Source organism: Corvus hawaiiensis, chromosome 8, assembly GCF_020740725.1.
Source record: "Corvus hawaiiensis isolate bCorHaw1 chromosome 8, bCorHaw1.pri.cur, whole genome shotgun sequence".
In the NCBI taxonomy this organism is placed as follows: domain Eukaryota; kingdom Metazoa; phylum Chordata; class Aves; order Passeriformes; family Corvidae; genus Corvus; species Corvus hawaiiensis.
In genome coordinates this window covers 6285763-6305442 of record NC_063220.1, presented here as the reverse complement: position 1 = coordinate 6305442, position 19680 = coordinate 6285763, and the positions used below count along the sequence as shown (strand labels likewise).

At 43.6% G+C, this 19680-nt stretch overlaps 1 protein-coding gene across 3 annotated transcripts; it reads right to left on the bottom strand.

Moving 5' to 3' along the window:
- Positions 1 to 2489: 2489 nt before the first annotated feature.
- Positions 2490 to 18152, bottom strand: PRLHR (prolactin releasing hormone receptor). 3 transcript variants are annotated; one of them, XR_007205238.1, is made up of 4 exons: positions 17983 to 18152; positions 16612 to 17870; positions 12639 to 12690; positions 2490 to 11700 (listed from the first exon to the last, which is right to left on the bottom strand). XR_007205238.1 is itself a non-coding variant. In XM_048312032.1 (3 exons), the coding sequence occupies exon 2, from the start codon at positions 17683 to 17685 to the stop codon at positions 16654 to 16656; it is 1032 nt and encodes a 343-aa protein (XP_048167989.1). In that variant the 5' UTR covers positions 17686 to 17870; positions 17983 to 18152; the 3' UTR covers positions 2490 to 11700; positions 16612 to 16653. The 3 variants fall into 3 exon arrangements, 2 of the variants coding, with proteins under 2 accessions (XP_048167989.1, XP_048167990.1); XM_048312032.1 differs by lacking the exon at positions 12639 to 12690; XM_048312033.1 differs by lacking the exons at positions 2490 to 11700; positions 12639 to 12690 and adding an exon at positions 12706 to 15045.
- Positions 18153 to 19680: the final 1528 nt, after the last annotated feature.

Below are 19680 nucleotides of genomic sequence, written 5' to 3'. Positions count from 1 at the left end.
TTCAGCTATACCAAAGCTCTTGAACCCCAGCTCTGCACCATTCTACAGCTCATCGCTACAGGTCTGTCATTATTCACCACCATTGCTTTCTGTCACTGGAGGCTCTAATTCTTTTTGGGACCTCAACTGAAAATTAGGTGTGTGCCTGTGTTTGCATGCACAGGGGCAACTGAGGGCTCAGAGAACATCACAGGGCACCAGGACAGTGTATGTAACTCATTAACGACAGAGCACTAAGATGAGAATGTTGTTATACCCTGGGAAACAGAAAAAAGTTGCCATTACCTTGCACATAACCTCACAATGTTTCTCCTGCATGCCCTTCTTCACAGTCTGCCCAAGCTGTCACATTCCTGTCTCCATGAGCATGGGGACTTCCAGCAAAATCCCTACTGCAGGGCCATCAGTCACATCTAAAGCACTCAAATGTTGGGAAATGTCAGGATTTAAGCTGATGAGAGAACCTTATCTCTGCCCTTTTGTGTGTTTGTGCTGTACAGGGTAAAGCACTACTCCAGCGAGTAAAGCCAGAGATCCTCAACTCCCTGTAGCAATATGAATGAATTGGGTCACTAATTCAAACGTTTCAAACAAGTCTACTGTCCCTTCAATAAATATTTAACACCTACTTCATCACTGGCCCCTTCTGAAGTCACTTTGCAAATTTTTGAGCCGTACTTCAAAGAAGGAAAAAAATAATTAGGTAACCTGGCTGGCAGTAACATTTCTTCATAGAACGGAGCATTCCCTCTGTCCCCGGGCCAGAGAGCAGGAATGAAAGGTGAATAAAGGCTGACTTTGGTGGTGTTTCTCCATTCTGCAGCTTCCACTGACACCTGCTGGAGGCAGGCGCTATCATTTTAAATTCTGTCTCCAGCCTGCGAGAGGGCTGGGCACTGCTGCATCCAGATCTGGGGCACCACACACAAGAAGGACATGGAGGTGCTGGAGTGAATCCAGAGGTCACAAAGGCTGCAGCACCTCTGCTATGGAGACAGGCTGGGAGAGCTGGGGATATTCAGTCTGGAGAACCCTCCAGGGAGATATTAGTGCCTAAATGGACAGAGTTGGAGAGGGACTTTGTACAAGGGCTTGGAGGGATGGGAGAAGGGGGAATGTCTTTGACAGAGAGCAGGTTTAGATTATAGATAATGAAGAATTTCTTCCCTGTGAGGGTGGTAAGGCCCTGGCACAGGTTGCCTGGAGAAGTGTGGGTGTCCCATCCCTGGAAGTGTTCCAGGCCAGATTGGACAGGGCTTGGAGCAACCTGGTGCAGTGGAAGGTGTCCCTGCCCATGGCAGGGGTTTGGAACTAGATGGACTTTAAGGTCCCTCCTAACTCTTTTCATGTTAGAACTTTCAGCAGGCTCCTGATGAACATCTGAGGCAATATAGGGAATTGCAGTAAGAACAAAACAAAACAAAACAAAACAAACAAAAAAAAAAAAAAAAACCACACAAAAAAAAAACCAAAAACAAACAAAAACAACCCACCACACTAAAATATAGGCACAGTCCTAGAACTTTGAAAACTAGAAAATGTATGGCCATTTTTACAGTAGGTTGTTTATGTTGGTGTAAAGTGTTCCTGCTCTGCCCAGCCAGGGAACAGAGCCAATCTGATAGACCTGAACCTTGCCTTCACTTCCAGATTGACATCACAGTTTGTGCTTTTGTAAACACCAAGAACTGAGTGAAACTGAAAATGCCTTTCCAGGGTTAGCTCACAGCATCTAGCTCATAGCATTAGATTTTAACTAAAGTCTCAGACTACTAAAAAATTAGAGGTCTTTACAAAAATTATTACATTTAGAGTGCTGTCCAACAGGGGACATCTAAGGCGAGGGTGGCTTTTGCCTGTCGGGAATGAACAGGCAGTTGAATTTTTGCCTTAGCATCTTTCCAAGTCCATGTAAAGCTTTTATTACCGCGTCACTCAAGCCTCCCTGGTCGAATCCAGGAGGTGGCAGTGGAGGAGCATCCATCGCTCCCAAACGCGGGGCTCGGGGCTCACGGTTCATTCCCGATCGGGAGTCAGGGCTGGGGCAGCTCCGCGGGTGTTTGGACACATTTGCCAGGTCGTGACATGATGGAACAAACCGTGCCTGGATTGTCCCCACAGCCGGGCTCGGGGGAAAAGCAGTACCAGAGAGAGAAATGCAGCCGGGGGGTTCTGATGTGTCCCCTACAGAATGCGTATAATCTTCTACTGAAGAGAGCAGGATCAGGTCACACACAACACTAAAAACCCTCCTATTTCAGGTGTTTGAGGGATATTTGCATTTCCCTTAATTTTCTATACAGTAGTGCTTAAATGGAAGCTTCTTTCTTTAAAATCCCTTTAAAACGAAGAAAAAGGGAATTGTGAAAATCGTACAAAACCCTTGATTCAATTTAGCTTTTTAAAATTTGTATTAAAGATGTAGAAAGAAGGAAAATAAATTTCATGGGCAAGTGAGAAGTATGAAGCATGGCAGTACTGAATCAGACTCCAGCTCTTTTTATTGAGCAGCACAGGGACACCAACACCTTCTCTTCTCAGCACATTGCAATTAAAAGGACAAGTTCTGGAGAAGATTTGGAAACATGAGGAAAAGTCACAAGTTCTTCAATTTAAAAACAGAGAAAGTGCCTACAGAATGCAGTGGCTAAATGACACTTCTGTCACAAATATCAAAGAACAGCAGAAGCAAGCAGAGTCAAAATTTTAAAAAGCGAAGGTACAGAAAAGGATTTTACAGGTGATATCAGGAACAGCAAGAAACAATTCTCAATATACATTGAGAAACAAAGGGAAAGAGACCACATAAGCTATTGATTCACTAGCAAATTAAAAGGAGGGGTCATCAGCAAATTTAAAAAGGGCCAGGAAGCCCAAAGGTGTCTGTGTCTTGTTTTGTGTTTCTAAGGGGAAAGACCAAGTGCAAAGACTTCAAGCAGCAGCACTAGAGCAGGAGGAAATCCCCATGGAAATGCACAGGGAGGCATCAGCGCACTCAGAGAACTGGAAAGTTTCACCCTGCCTGAGCCTGGTGCATTTTATTCCAAGATGCTGCAGAAGAATATGACAGAATTAATGTCAGAACCACTTGGGGTTATCTTAGGGAAGGCATGGGATGTAAATAAGCATCAAAAAACTGGACAGGAGCAAATATATTCAGTTTCTAAGAATGGAAGGAAAAGATTAATCAGAGATTTGTCTATCAGTCAGCTTACCTTCAAATGCCAGAAAGTCTTGGAAAACACAAAATCTTTGTGAGCAATGAAAGAAAACGAGGCAATGAGGAAAGTCAAAATGGATTTTTCAACTGCAAGTCCTCTCAGAGCAAACTCAGTTCTCCTTATGAAAGGGATAGGGATAGGGAGACAACAATAAACACCATCTACAACCACAGAATGAGCTTTGATACCTTTTCAACAGTGGAGAAAAGTGGTTTCTGCATCAGACTCTGACATGGCTACAGGCCAGAAAGGCTGAATAAACATGCTGGACTAATGAAAATGGAGCAATTTTCTTGCAATGAAGGATACTCTTTTCTGAACAAAAGCCATGACATGTGCTTGTAATGGAGTGACATTCATGCATCACAACACTCAAACATACCTTTGAGCCAGAGCATGATGATCCCTTTCCTAATGCCCTGTCCCCTCACAGAGCAATTAAACAAAATCGCTCATGTTCTGCGAGAGCCAGCCCTGCTGGAAGGGACTGTGACAAAGGAAGGGTCTGCCTCCACTAATGGCACAGACTCACTTCCCAAAAGCTGAAATCACTGAGTGACCATCAGTAATTAAGGGGCTGGACACATTCTAAAAGTCCATTTCCTATAATTGGCCAGTCTTGAACCTTCCCTCTGAGGTGCGCATGAAGCCAGTGCAACATTGATTCAGCACCTTCACAAACCTTTTAGCATGGGCATAAAAAACCCAGAACTTTCTGCCATAGCTTGTGAGAGGCAACCTTCATGAGCCAACATTGCTGAATTTTAACATCATTTTCTCTTATCTAGTTACATAGGAACACAGGCTTGGCAGAAACATCAAGCATCACAAACAATGTAACCTGTTATTTACTACAGAAACAGTAAATAAACTCTAGGAACCAAATCACAGCCTGCATTAATGCAGTTCCTGTCTGTGCTGGCAGACGAGGGTTACAGTTCTGGAAATATATTACAAATAAATCTTCAAAAAAGTCCAAATGAAGTGTAGTAAATATGAATCCATCAAGTGTGAAGGGCCAACAAAGATTGCCCCAAAGTCTCTGTGTGTCCTCCTGACGCAAAACAATGAGTTGGTAGAGTTACCTTCTTCCTCCACTGCTGTAAATATTACATTAATTGTTTTTGCTTGGAGATGTACAAGGGAATTTGCACTGAAAGCAGATGAAAAGAAATGGAAGGAAACAGCTTTGGAGGGCAGTGGGCAGACTGGATGTTCTGCTGGGAAACACCAGAGGGTAGCGTTGCCTTTTGCTGGAATGTGCTGGTGGGGACCAGTGTGGGGCTCCCGTAGTTTTCCCTGTGGTGAGGCTTGCTGGGGTAGAGCAGGCTGCACCCTAAGGTCCTGCACAAACACAAAACACATTGTGGAATACAGAAGTCCTGTTTTGTTATGGATGCAGTCCATTGGTAGGATGAGTTTTGATTTGGTTTTTTGTTTGTTGCTTGTTTTTATTTTAATGATCCTTCAGTTTTTGGGGTTTTCACATTCAATATGTAGGATAAAAGTGAGCTTTATGGGTTTGTGCTGTCCTGATTTTCACAGCTCTATTTTGTGTCTTGCTAGCAGGCAGGGCTGTGCTGGAAAAGCACAGATTTCCTTGGGGAGGAGTGCTCCTAGGTGTGCAGGAGGAGCGAGTGGGAAAAAATGTAAAAACTTACAATCTCCTGGAAGCTCAGTAGATGAAATGGTTTAAAGCAATAGCAGTACAATTTCTGACTGCTGGCAGGGATTTTCACGGTGTGTGCAATGGGTTCCTCGAAGATGTGTGATTGCATCCAAAGGGTGAGGCAGACTTCAGCAGGGAGTGCTGGCAGGGAGAGAATTGCAGCATGGCTGGAAAGTCAGACACCAGCATTAAAGTCCACCTTCTCTGTCCCAGGCCTTCCGGGGCCAGCAGCACTCCTGGCATGCCTGTGTTCAGGGGTGAGGCAGTGAGGGGCTTAGAACTGGGAGCTCTCCTGCATTATCCTTCCAGGCCTAACGTGCCCTCCTTCTGCAGGTGTGGACCCTGCTGGGGAGGGACTCTGAACTGCCCTGAGGGCTGCAGATCTCAGAGTTGCTCTGTGCTGCCTGATTGCAGCCCAAGCTGCCTTGCTGTAGAGCTGTCACCAAGCAGCAATGCAGTCACAAGTGTCACAGCACTCAGGACCTGCAAACACCTCTGCATGTTCCCTGTGCCCTCCCTCTGGTACAGTCTCCTCTGCAGATTTTGGCTTTTACTTAACATAAGGATTTTACTTCTAGCTGTCCTTTTGACAGTTATGGATCATTAACTAACAGCGATAAAACTGAAAGCGTAAATCAGTCTCCTTTAGGGAATTAGAAAGCAGGTTTAGGATGCAGGCCATGAAGGGCAAGAGTTCACTGTAATCTCAGACAAGGCCCCATTAACTGTCCTTGCCAGGCATCCCCACCTGTGCCAGGTGAGGAACAAGAAGCAGAAGTTGAGGTTTGAGCTGCAGAACCATTGGCATCTGCCAAGGGAAAGCCTTGAGTTCTGATGTTCGAGTTTGTTTGCCAGGGTCTTCCCTGTAAGACAGTGAGGGGAGTCTGGGCTGCTAAGGAGTTCTCTCTGGAGACTGATGCTGTCTCTGATTGGAATTTGGGTGGTTTTTTCCTTTTTTGAGACAGGGTGAGATGAGAAGAGCCAGAGCTTTGCTCAGGTCAGAGGTGAGGGAGGAAAAAGCACAAGGTGTCTCTGCCCCAGAGTGCTCCCAGCCAGGCAGTGGGATGAGATGATGAAGCAGCTCTGCAGGCTGGTGTGTAGCAAGGCCAGTTCCCAGTCCTTTCCCTGGGATCTCCAGTAATGTAGAAGGGCTCTTCTATGTATCTGTGGGAGTGAGTTTGCTGATGACTCCCTTCACTAGACCTTGAGGTCAGTTTCCACTGATTAAAAAAAGTTAATTACCTTCCTCTTGCAGGAATGACTCCATTTTCAAGGTCTCCCAGGCCATTAATCAAGTATCTTCTTTCGAAAGCAGTTTTAATTAAAAGTGAGTTGTCATTAGAGCCAGGGTGGCCAAGTCAGAGGTGCATGTCTTCAGAGACCTAACTGGGCTCTGCTGTGGTGGATGGAGTGGTTCATGTTTATGCAGTCCCCACCCCCAGCCTTCCCCCCACTCTGGCGGGTTATGAGTAACCTTTTTCAAGTGTCAAGCTGAATATTTTAAACACTGTTTAAAATCTGTGATTTATAGGCAAATCTTCAGAAGAGTTCCATCATCTTGTGGTGCTGAGGGTGTCTCTGTCTGCAGCAGCCCCCACTGCTGTGCTTTGGGGTCAGACTCAAAGGGTCAAGGGAAAGACTTAAAATGTCAGAGTTCATGGCCAAAGTTAGATTCCTGTCTTTGATTTAGGATCTTTTCAAGTTCATTTAATGCTTTTATTACCACGTCTCTCAAGTCCGCCATGTCATGCCCAGGAGGTGGCAGTGGAAGAGCATCCATCACTCCACAAACACGGAGCTCTGAGAGCTCACGGGTCACCGAGGACAGAATCAAGGACTGCTGTACATCAGAGCACAGCAAACAGCTGCACTTTAGGGTATTTTAAGAGGTGTCTTCTATCTGTGATGCCCCAAGTGCCAGAATCTGTGGCTCCATAGTTAATAACTTGGAAATGTGTAAGGAAACTTGTTCACTTGAAAGTCAGGAGGAGAAAAGCTCTTCTGAAAGCGTAATTGCAAAGCACTGGGTCTTAAGGCAGTTTTAATCATTTTAATTATGCAAATGAGTAAAACATCTGCATATCAAATCCACTGCAACCTACTAAAAGACATACAGGATTCTTACAGTGAAGCAAACTAAACAGAATTGTGCCAACATCATGTTGTAAGTTCATATTTGTTAATGAGCCTGTGGCCCCCTTTTTAACGGCCTTCATGTTGGGATAACTGCCTCCATGGAAATGCACAAGGAGGCATTAGAGAACTGGAAAGTTTCACACTACCTGAGCCTGGTGCATTTTATTCCAAGATGCTGCAGAAGAATATGACAGAATTAATGTCAGAACCACTTGGGGTTATCTTAGGGAAGGCATGGGATGTAAATAAGCATCAGAAAATTGGACAGGAGCAAATATATTCAGTTTCTAAGAATGGAAGGAAAAGATTAATCAGAGATTTGTCTATCAGTCAGCTTACCTTCAAATGCCAGAAAGTCTTGGAAAACACAAAATCTTTGTGAGCAATGAAAGAAAACGAGGCAATGAGGAAAGTCAAAATGGATTTTTCAACTGCAAATCCTCTCAGAGCAAACTCAGTTCTCCTTATGAATGGGCTCTAGGCCTAGATAGAGAGGAAACAATAAACACCATCTAAAGTCACAGAATGAGTTTTGATACCTTCTCATTCAAAAGGGAGGAAAGTAATTAGTATAGATTTGTCTCCTTGCTCAGGCAGATCTCAGGTTTGCAGAGGACACATGACACGGTCTGAAGCTGAGGTGGTCTTCACATGCCTGTTTTATGTGGCCAGTGCAAGAGGAAATAGATTAGATAATATCAACAGGAGCAAGAGACCCACTTGGAACAAGAAAGGGAATAATAAATCCATGGGGATGAAATCTGAAACTTTCTTAAAAAATTATAACAAACTGTGGACAGCATTTCAGGACTCTGGGAGAAAAGGGAGGTCTACGATTAAATGGAATGTCAAATTCTTCATGCACCCACAAACAGTTTGTGTCAATTTTCATTATTCTTTTCTGTATTTATTTTCCCAAGAGATGAGGAAAGGCTTTTTTACTCTGTTTTAATAGACTACTTTATCAGTATCAGATAGTTACTCTAATCACTGTCTTGCATATGTGGGCTCTACCTGGCTTCATGTAATTGCTTCTCCTGATGACACAACCTTGGCAAACTTGTTTAATAAGCTGAACTCTCTCTAAAACACTCCCTGCCTGCAGCAACACGGCCAGTATTTGACAGGGGGGCTCTGTGTGTGCTTAAAGGCTCTGCCTGCTGGGCTGGGGGGCAACTGATGGTGGTGGGAGGACACCATGTTCATCAGCATCATCATCTGAGGGTGACTTCTGATGGGAAATGAGATGTAAGGGTTCCTGGGGCTAGGGAAAACAGGTCTTGTTTCTCTAATGAAGAAAGAATTAGTGAGAAAAGAGCTGACTAGCAGGTTCCAGGGAAACGAGATAATTTAGAAGAATACTTTGGTGAATAAAGACCCAGCAATTTTATCAAATCTATTAATGCTGAATGTTGAAGGGAAACTCATGTTAACTTCTTGTGAAGAGATGGTACTTGATAAACCTACTAGCTCCAATTCAGGGTTTAGTTTTAGCTCTGCATTAGGATGATAATTACATGTACTTGTGCTCTGCCTCATGGTTTGTGCCACATGGACTCCAATCTTCCAGAGCTGTTAGGAGGAGATATCTCAGATCTTGGATTCTTCCTCCTACTGGAAACTGTACAGAGTGTATGGAGGGAGGAGCTGCTGCATCCTGAGGGCTTCTGATTTATAGGGGAGAAAAAAAGGGAACTTGGGAACATTATATAACATTATATAACAGGAAACAAGTTGGAACTTCCCTTGTGTTCTGTTTTTCTTCTACTAATGCAGATTAATCTGTAGGGCTTGCCATTTCTGCAACTATTTTAAAATAGGTGAGTTTTGAAACTCAGTGTAGCTCCACATTACCTTTTATCCACCTCATTGAGTCTCAATATTTGAACATAAATAGCTTCAGATTTAGAAAGCTGTACTGACACTCTTCGTTTAATTTTCATTCACAGCTGTTAAAAATTTTAAAATTATTCTTGTGTCAACCCAGCCTTCTCCAAAGCCACCTTCCACCCGTGCTTTTAAACACCTCATGTTAGAACTGGATGAGAAAGCGCTTGCCTAATTATCCCTATTTTCAGCAGTGTAAATTAAGCGGTTTGTTGAACATCACGTTGCAGATTCAGCTCGTCCAGCTAAATCATTTTAGCACTAAAAATCCTGTGCATTTTCTTCTTGCCATCAAACCTTTTGTGCTTTTCTGTTTATTCAGCAAACCCATAATTGTTTAGAAAAGTACCAAATATTCCACTTGGCCATACCTTCTTCAATGTTGAACAAACATTAGAACACCTTCTACCCCCCTCAAAAGTGATCTAAACCCCAGGAATCAAGGCATTTTAAGAACTATTTATTTTTTTATGTGGATCCATTCCTTTAACATCTTGAGAGTCTGGGGTTGGTTGCTTAGTTTTTTGCTAGATAATAAATTTCACATGTCTAGAGAATATTTTTAGCCTGGGGTTCCAGGTTACTGTACCACTTCTGGAAAGCAGATCTGAACTAAACCCACAAATCAGACTTAAACTGAGTGAGTGAATGCAGACAGCACAGACAGCATCCCAAGGCAATTGTTTGTACAATGCTCCAGGAGAGGTTTCACCCAAAATGTGTAATGCTGAAGGGCAGAATATGCTCCTGTCTGGGCTGAACTACCTCACAGCCACTGCTGAGGGTGCAAAGGGAAAATGTCACTTCAAATGCTGCATCTCTGAGTTTGTGTGCCTCATACTGAGATGAAGGGAGATGTCTCTGCATGAAAAATAGCAGCCTGAATTTCAAGAGCCTTTCCTTAAAATATGTGTGGGGAGGAGGTAAGTCTTCCCAGTCAACAATTGAAAGACCACTTTTCAATGTTCTGGTACCTTTATCCACCCATTTAATGATTTCAAGGCCTAGGCAGTCTGGGTTTAAATTCCCACTTGTTTTATATCCTCCCCCCCATCCCTAAATATTTTCAGGCGTTACAGACATTTAGGCAGCATTTACAGGTGAACAGTGCCATTCCAAACTAATTCGTGGGAATAGTTTCTTCATTTAGCAATAAACAAAGAATGTTAAGAACCATGAAACATTGCAAATCTTGTCAGACACTGTATATGAGGTTTTTGGGGGGTCGGAACTGTTTGGAACAGTGCTTTCCACAATGCTTTAAAAGCAAAGAAACCTATATTTTTGTCACTACAGCAAAACACAGGTCTTCAAAACCTTCCCTGCACTTTGTCTGTGATGTTGTCAGAACTTTGACAAGTGATGATTTGTATTTCCTCTGTCCTCAGTCTGTGACAATTTTCCAAGAGGAGATATTATCAAAGCAATCTAGAATTAGCTGTGACAAGTGACAATTGCATGGGTGGCACAAAAGGCTTTTACAAATAAACATTATTTTATACAGCAGACATTAATACATGTTTTAATGAAGGAGTGATTCACAATGATAATATTATTGACTTGTTAAGATTTAACAGGTCTGCCATATGCTGTCTAGTGCTTCAGATGGTTTCAAATTTATTTTTACTTGTTTTAATCTATGCATATTAACAACAGATGTTGAATTTTAAAATGATCCAATAATCAAGAGGAAATCATTCCAAAGCTGACTGGTGAAAATTTTGTCTTGTTAATGATTTGAAATACTTTGTATGTAGTGTATACTGGCTATTTAGTTCATATCTAACTCTTGCACATGACATCTGAACTATTTCCATTTTATTTCCTCCAGTGGCTGAGGAGTGGGTGTGTTGAACACTTGCCTTGGAACTCCATCCCCAACCTTTCAATTATTTTTATTAAAAAACACCTTTTCACAAGTGCATCTGCCTTCAACTCCTCTGTGTGCATGGACCTCACACTAATGTTCCTGCTTTTGCCTGGCTTGCCCCTGTTGCACTGAGGGGCTGAGGGCAAGGAAGAAAGACACCATAAAGCAAACACACTGAGCTGACAGGCCACAAGTGAGGGGCCACACTCACAAGAAGGCCTGAGTGGCTCCTACACTCATACAGGAACAGCCTCTGGGTGATTTCAGATTTACTCTTTGGCTGGTTATTGTTAGCTTGAATTCTAAAAATATTATTTCTTTCTTTCTTTCTTGCCATGCCACCATGAGCCCAAGATGGGGTTGGTTTACAGCACAGTCTGTTGCTTCTCCTTCCCCCTCCTGAACGCAGCAGGTCACAAACTCAACTGTGGGTGGTGGCAGCCTGGGACAGTGCACCACAGCTCCCATGTCATTTGCTCTCACATTTTCACCTGTCTTGTGGGTGTGATGGAGTAAACAAACACATCTCACTGTGGCTGAGAAGCCGTAGAAAGAGAGACAACACCTCGAGCTGATCAACTTCCCCAGAGCACAGCTGCCTTCTGGCTGATGCTTCTGGGAGAACCTGAGCTGCACTGAGTGGTCCTCAGCCCCACAGCCAGCACCAGCTTCTCACAAACCACAGCACTGAAGCCACTCCTGCTGCTGTGAGCCACAAGCTGCCTTCCCAGCATGTTATCTGGAAACCCAGAACTGTGCTCAGCAGGAGAGGCAGATCCCATCTCCACGCTGGAAAGCAGCAAGCTTCTCTTTGCCGTCCCCTTGCTGCTGCTTGTCTCCAGCACCTCATGGAAATGTAGGAATTGTAGGAAATGTAGATGTAGGGATTTAAGCCATCATCTCCTTTTGGATGTTCCCTGCAGAAATTAAAAAATAAAACCAAAAAACACAGGGAAATTACAATGTGATAATTAACATAAACAAGATGCAAAGGATGGAGAGCCCAGCCAGCTGCAAAGAGATAGCAGTGATCCCAAATTGATTTCCAATGGGCTGGAGACATGAATCAGGGAGTTCTTGAGTGTGTGCTTTATTATTTATATAAATTACTGGTTTCATTAACCTAATTTGACAAAGCAAGCTATAGAAAGGGAAAGCCAATCCTATCTGGTGAAGAGAGTAAATTTATAGATCCCAAAGGGACATAACTCCCATTGAGATATATTTGAGCTTCATGCCCTTAACCTCTCACTTTTTGCCCTGTAGGGAGGCAGCCTGACCATCTAGTAATTAGTCCTGAATCATTTAGGTTGGAAAACACCTCTAAGATCATCAAGTCCAACAGTTAACCCAGCACTTCCAAACCCACCACTAAAGCATGTCCCCAAGTGCCACATTCACACATCTTTTAAGTCCCTCCAAGAACAGTGACTCCACCACTGCCCTGAGCAGCCTGTGCCAATGCCTGACCAGCCATTTGATGAAGAAATTTTTCCTGATATCCAATCCCTGTGTAATCCTGTGTGAGTTCCTAAAAGAGAGAGTACTTAGATGTCTTTTTCTTCTCCAGGGAGCACTGAGAAAGTGCCAATATTCCTAATTTCAGGTGGCAACAACCTTGAGGCTCCTGCTTCTGCTGAGTAGTTGATCAATAGTTTCAAAATTCTGGGGGAGAGTTAGGAGAGCAGGGAGCAGAGAAACACATAACACAAAATTTGGTTGAAATCAGCCTGGGAAAGCCTATGTCATCTGGTTATTTCAGTGCATAGTAAGAATAGACTTTAAACCTGCTCTTGAGACAGGAATTGTGATAATGATTTCCAAATGAAAAGTGCCATTAATACAGGATGGATACCTCAGGTGCATCTGCAGCTCCTCTCTGGGACTTTCAGTAAAGCATCTTGTTGCTGTGGAGGGAAATCAGGTACAAAGGATCAGAGCTAGTGATGGTTGTGACGCAAAATGAGGCGACTGAGCAAGGGGAGAGGTATTTACTTGATGTAAACACAAAAGCCAGAGCTCCAAGCGTCAGACCAGGCCAGCTGCAGACCCACACAACAAATGGTTCAGTTCAGAGCCTGTGTGTCTTGCAGAAAGAAGAGAGAAAAGGATGTTCTTCATTTTAGAAAGCCCTTTCCCCTTTAGGAAGCTCTCCCTTTCTGTATGCTTTCCATGAGGCAGAAATGTTTGCTTTGACCCTTGAGCAACCTTTTCTCCAGGGTAAGGAGGAAGAATGTGACTATTTTTTTTCTGAGAAAAGGAAAAGATAGTGGGCAGTGAGAGGGGAGGGCTGAAGGTAAAAGTTTGTACTACGTTTCTTCATGCAGAAATGGCCAAGATGGCAGTGGTTTTACCACCAGCAGGTTGTTTTTGTCCCTACCTTTTTCTCGTCTGGTGGGCAGATTGATTGATGAATTGTACAGCTCTCTCCGGTTTTGCACTTTTTTTCCCCAGCTGCAGGTGCACCATTTTCAGCTTTTATCACCTTAGACAACTAATTATAACTCACCACTGACACCTCAACAAGCAAAATTTGCTCAATTAAAGCTGTACAGAGCATCTGTTGTTCAGCAGGTATGAGAAACACCAGCTTTTCCCAGCCCATCTATCAGCTGTGAAACACTCACCCCACTCCTGTGAGTAATGACCTCATGGCAGGAGCTGCTTTTGCCCATGCAGACAAGCTGTCATTCCCCAAACACAGTACAAATATTACCCTGAGTTTTCTTCAGCCAAGAACAAGGAAAACTTGTTTAAAGCAATGCATTGCACAGAGAAGTTAGTCTTTGGTGACTGTTCTGAGAAGATATTCTTAAGGTGGGGGAAAGACCAACTCTACCTGACCCTGACTAAGGTTTGATTGTTTTCCTTTGGCTGCCTGATTTCAACTCTAGTGACCTTTGGTCACTTTCTAGTTTATTTTCTGATCAAACACTGATTCACTTTCCTATGTGTTTCATGGGTACATTGCCTTTTAATGCCAGCCCCACTTTTGACCACAGGGAGTAGCTTATGTTTGATCAAGCACTAGAGTAATTAACAGTTTTATCAAGTTTTGAACCAAGCCAGTCTACAAAATAAAAGCATGCCCTGATTTCTTAAACTGCAATTTAAAAATATACCACCAAAATTACCTCAGTGATGAGCCCTGGTCCTTCCAAGAACCACAGCAGTTCCCTGGGGACGGGTGGAGATTAGCAAACACGTTTCACATGACAGCTTTCAATATATTTATTTGCATAACTGGATTACAGAAGTGCATCAATGTGCCTCTAAATCTTATTATTGTTTATTACTCTGGATATCAGAAAAACCAGTAATTAAATTGGGCAGAGATTCTTGGGTCTCAATTAGGAGAACTGAGGCTCACTGAACGTGGCTGTGCTTTGTTCCCTGCCCTATGGAACCCCCAGTCCTCAAGTTCAGGGCTGGACCTCCTTTGTGCAGGGAAAGCCTGGGGAAATGGCATTACAGACCACTGAGGTGGGCCAAGGGGGGTGTGGAGGAGAGAGAAGGAGCTTCAGGAGCCCACAGCTGGGAAATGCAGACCATTTCAGGGACCATCTGAAAACCTTATGAGGAGGGCCTGAAGCAAGGACAGGCTCTGAGATTTCTGCTGCAAATCTGCATCCTGACAGAATCAAGGCACGTACAGGTTAAGCCAGCACTTAGATGAGGGTGCCAGCTGTGCTGGGCATCTTCAGGAGCTGCCAGACCTTGGCACTGCTCTAACAGCAGCTCCAGAGGCAGCTGGAAGCGAGATATTCCCAGTGTATCCATCACTGTGGGAACAATCTGTGCACTGAAAAGCCCTTCATTTCTGTCTCAAGGAAAATCAAATAGAGAGAGAAATCCTTGTTTGCTTCATGCAGGTCTCTGCAGTTACCATCTCCAGTCATTATCATTCAAGAGAACATGAATAAGTCAAACTGCAGTGATGGCAAATATAGGAAAAAATATGATGGGTAAGGAGGAAATGATCCCAGGACTGCTGTGGTTAAGGAAGTCTGGGAAAACTCCACTGGGCTTTGGATCACTAGATGACAGCACTGCCTGTATTTAGTGCAGGAGGTTGTAGAGATTATAAGCCACCTCAGTGTTAATTAACCTTTGCAAACTGAAAAATTGACAGTTTGAATTTACTTAATTCCACAGAAGAACAATCTCTAAAAATCAGGATTTTTTGTTACTTGAAGCTGCTTTTTGCATTGCTGTTTCAGTGCTGTCTTGGTGTCCTGCTCTCTGTGCTCTTTAAAAGAGTCCTGAAAATAAGGGTGAAAAGCATTTAAAATTAGATTGGTTAGTTTGAAAGTGGGCTTTTTGCCTTTTCAAAGTGACCAGTTATTCCTGTAACTTGCTATATTGACCTCCAAGGACAAAACATTTCCTGAAATTCAGCAAAAGCGAAACACTCTTTAGAAGGTCACTCAGACCTTTAAATTGAGGTAAGCAAGGCAGACACACATAATCACAGAGTGAATGCAAGTAATGCCCACTTTAAATGGACCTTCTTCATTGAGTGCCTCTGTAGTCAGCTTTTAGTGTCCTCATTACCAGCAGTAGAACAACTTGAAATTCTAGCAAGCTCGTGAAATGCGATTTCAAAAGTTTTCCCAACATTTTTCCCAGTGTGTGCATGTGGATCTGGGGGATTTTTAATCAGATTGATCTTACTGGAACACAATGAGCAAAATGATATTCACAGTTTCACTGTGGGAGTACATTTACAAACTAAAGCAACCATCCTCTCTTTCTTCCCTCTCCCCTTGTGTCCATTTTCATTGCCCCCAGCACAGACCTCTCTGGCCATGTGCAGGTGTGGTCAGAGAAATGCCCTTGCTGACCATGGCCAAAACTGCCCCTGGACTGTGCTGCTTCCCTGGCTGATCTCAGTTCAGTACCAGGAAGTTTCTCATGCTAACCCAGATTCCAGCTGAGCGGGTTGGAAGAAACCTCTCAGAATCAATGTGTGCTGTCAGAACTCCATCCTGCACACTTAACTGTTAACTCAGATATTTTCAGGGAGGAAGAAACTAGAAACTATTAGGTTGATTATAGCTTCTACCTCACTTTGAAAGGTGAATGTCAAAGGAAATTGTTTCTTCCCAAAAGACTCCTCCAAAGGAGAGTGCCTGCCCCTCTGCTCTCTTTGGCAGCTCCTTCTTCGGCTGCCCGTGCAATGCTCATGCTTGGCTTAACATCCACAGCCCCTCCAGCCCTTTGTCTCTTAACAGACACCTCCAGAAGGGCAGTGCCAAACCCTCTGGCTCTCTCTGGAGATCAAATCTCATGGCAAGAGTGCCACATGTCAAAATCAGTTCCTCAAGGAAAGAGTGGAATTCATCTCAGCACTGACAATGCTGTGAGGACAATGCAGCTGACTTGCAGTAGGGTCAGTGAATTGGGGCTCCATGAGACAGCAGCCCTAACCCAAGAAGGACTACAGGGATATTGTGAGTCCTCTACCCTAGAGCCTGTGCTAAGGAATGGACTCTGGGTAGATACACAAATTTAATTTTTCGCACAATCCAGAACACTCCCTCTTTGAGATATTTAGGTTTCATATTCATCCTTGCCTCTTTTTGTCCGCAAAACCTATCTCTGTAATATCCAGAACAGATAGGAAGGATCCCTGTATCTTATTGTGCTGACATCTCCTTGCCTTCTAACTCCGATCAAAGAAATAAAGATATTTTTGAGGCGTGACATCTGCCTGTCATTAGAAGTGGAGGTGCTGGGAAAGAAGCACATGGGAATTGTGTTGTTATAATTGAGCCCTAAGGGCAAATGTCAGGAATGACGACTAATTAAAAGTGGAAAAGACTTACAATGTAAATGTACAAAGGAGTTGCACTCCCACCAGCTCTCATTTACAGCACCACACTGGCCATAATGCAGTTTGTAGCGGGTCCAATTTTCTTCTTCCTCCAGGCAAACATTTTTTTCAGCTCTCCCCTGAAGCTGTCATGGAGCCAGGCATAGAGGAAGGCATTGGTGCAAGCAGACATCATTGCAAACCAGTGGCACAGCAGCTGGATGAAGTTGAAGTACTGCTTGTCAATCAGGCTGATGTCTATGTCCTTTATCATGTTGAAGATGTGCAGGGGCAGCCAACAGACTCCAAAGGCTGCCACCACTAAGACCAGCAAGCGAAAAGTCTTCCTCCTCCTGGCACGGTCCCACTCAGCTTGGCCCTGGGTGACATTGCCTGGCACTACACGGTTCTTCAGCTTGACTGAGATCCTCAGGTAGGACAGAGAGATGACAGCCAAAGGCAGAACGTAGGTGATGATGAGGGTGCTGTAGGCATAAGCCAAGCGATCTCTTTTCATGTGGAACCAAAACTCCTCGCAGATGGAGAAGTCCAGCTCTGGGAACTCTGCATGGTACGTGTGGACCAAGGCTGGGGCAGCCAAAGTGCAGCTCAGCAGCCAAATAGCAGCCAGGATGTAAGCACAGATAGGGATGGTGAGCCTCCTGCGGAATGGGTACACCATGGCACAGTACCTGTCCACAGCTATGACAGTCAGGGTGAAGACAGACACAAACACAGTGACAGGTTGCATCAGGAAAACAAAGTAGCACATGAAGCGCCCGTACACCCATCCCCGGGGCTCAAAGGCATAGGCCAGGGTCAGGGGCACACAGGTGGCACACATGAGCATGTCTGAGAAAGCCAGGTTGCCTACCAGAAAGTTAGTGACATTGTGCATTTTTTTTGTCTTGCAGATGACATAAATGAGAAGGTAATTCCCAATGACACCAATAAAAACCACCAGCGAGTAGCAGGGGATGATGAGTGGCTTGAAGGACTGAACAAACTGGAGCCCTGAGAACAAATTGCTGGTGTTGCTGTGAATCGCAGAGAGGAAGCTTTGGGAGGTTAAATTGTCTGAATTCATAATTTTCCTCCTTTTGTTGTCTGCCGTCAGCTGAGTGAAGTAGTTACCACTGCGCTGCTGCCGCACTCAATCAGTGGGGATAATGAATGGATTACTGTCCAGAGGTTACCACATGGATGGTAAACAGGCAGCCGTAAATGCAAAAGGTGAACTTGTAATCCTCGAGAAGCAGCTTTCAGCAATTCCTAAGAAAAATCAAATACAACCAATTTCCATTAAAGTCCTCCTGTATTTACTGTTAAATCTAGCTTTTGACAGCATGCCACTTAATAAACATTTAATGCAGTGAGTACTTACTGCTGTGAGTTTTTAATCCCATATGATTTTCCTGTGGATGCCAAGAAATGCCCTAGATGTCTGTCTTCTGCAAATCCAGGAGCGTGTGTGTGTGTGCGTGTCAGAGAGAGAGAGAGAGAGAGAGAATAGATGAGTGAGAAAGAGGGCAATGCGCATTTACAAGCTAAGTGGAGATCACTGTTTTTAAACAGTCTTCACTACTAGGTCATGACAGATTTGTGTTTAAGCTTTTATCCCCATTGGCTGTCCTGGGTATTACGTTGCTCTTTGCGTGTTTTTTACTGATAGTAATTAGTTCTAGAATATCCTTTCAAAAACTCCCCTCTCCTTCCAGTGCATCTATAATTGCCCCTCACAGCTAAAAATCAATTTACATTCATTAACGTGAGCCTGCACTGTATCTAATCCCAGATTCACTTTGCCAGAGCCCCAAAAATACTACCTGTAATTTAGTTGCTATAATGTGACTGTGAAACAGAATTTTAATCACATGCTGAAGGCAAATAAATGTTTATGCCACTAGAGGGTCTCAGCTATATACCTGTGAATGAAGCCAGGATTAGAAATGTGCATTTATCTTGTAGCACAAAGGATCTTATTTTATTTAAATTCTATTTTCCACTGGTGCTATAATGTTTGCTCATCCACTATATCTGTTTTCAGTAGGATTTATGCATCTTTAAAAGTAAACATACACGTGTGAGCATCTCAAAGGAAATATTAGCATCAAGTAGGATAGCTGTAAGGGTTTACCTGCAGAGAACTACAGCAAACTGCTACTAATATTGCAGCTACCCAAAAATATTTGGGGTGTTTCTTCATTCCTGTATTAGATTTGTTAACCTTTTCTATACCAGACAACAAATGTTAACCGGTCTGTAAAACAACCTATAGTTGTTTTGCTTGGTTCAGACATTAGAAAGCAAAAAAATCAGGATAAGTGCTTACAGAACATTTAATCAGACATCCCCATGCAGCTCTTGTCTATTGTTCTAATTCTCCCTTAACTCTTCTGCATTTTAACCCGGGGCCAGGACCTCAGATGGTGAAAAAGAGTGAAAATCCACTGCATCCATCTGTACCAGTTAGGGAAATTAAAAAAAAATCCACGGAGCAGCCTAACTTCTGAATGCTTCAGAGCAGAGACTATTTTTCGGTTCTGCAAGGCACTCAGGGGATTTAGACACAATTTTAAACTACAGTTTGTGTCCTAGTCTGTCAGACTAAGGAAATACGAACCCATTATTCTCTATGAGGCTATGGGCAGAACCGTATCCTTCTTTTGATTTGATGCCATTTGGCATAAATTAGAAGTTTAAATAGATTTCATTTTTGTCCTACTCCTTTCCCTAATCCTAAAAGAGAAGCTAATCTTGTGTTGCCCTTGTTCTGACCAGAGACATTCTGCTTGTGAAGGGTGGGAAATTCAAACATGGCAAGTGCTGACTCTGTGCTGCTGCCTCCAGGGTTAGATTATGCCATGGACTGGAACATGGCTATAATCCCAGCCTGAGGGGAGCACGGGCATGTAGCCCCATTGCGCAGGGGTGTCACCCTTCACTTTATGGCCTTAGTAACCTACCCATGACCCAGACTAAAGATGGGATGTTATAACCCACTTCAGAGTCCAATTTTGCCTGTCTGAGCTGGATGGGACCCGGGGGAACACGGTACCTATTTATCTCTACATACCCAAAT

What these genes read in the sequence shown, in the direction of transcription:
- PRLHR (XM_048312032.1), bottom strand. Translation starts at nt 17,685, where the DNA reads ATGAATTCAGACAATTTAACCTCCCAAAGCTTCCTCTCTGCGATTCAC.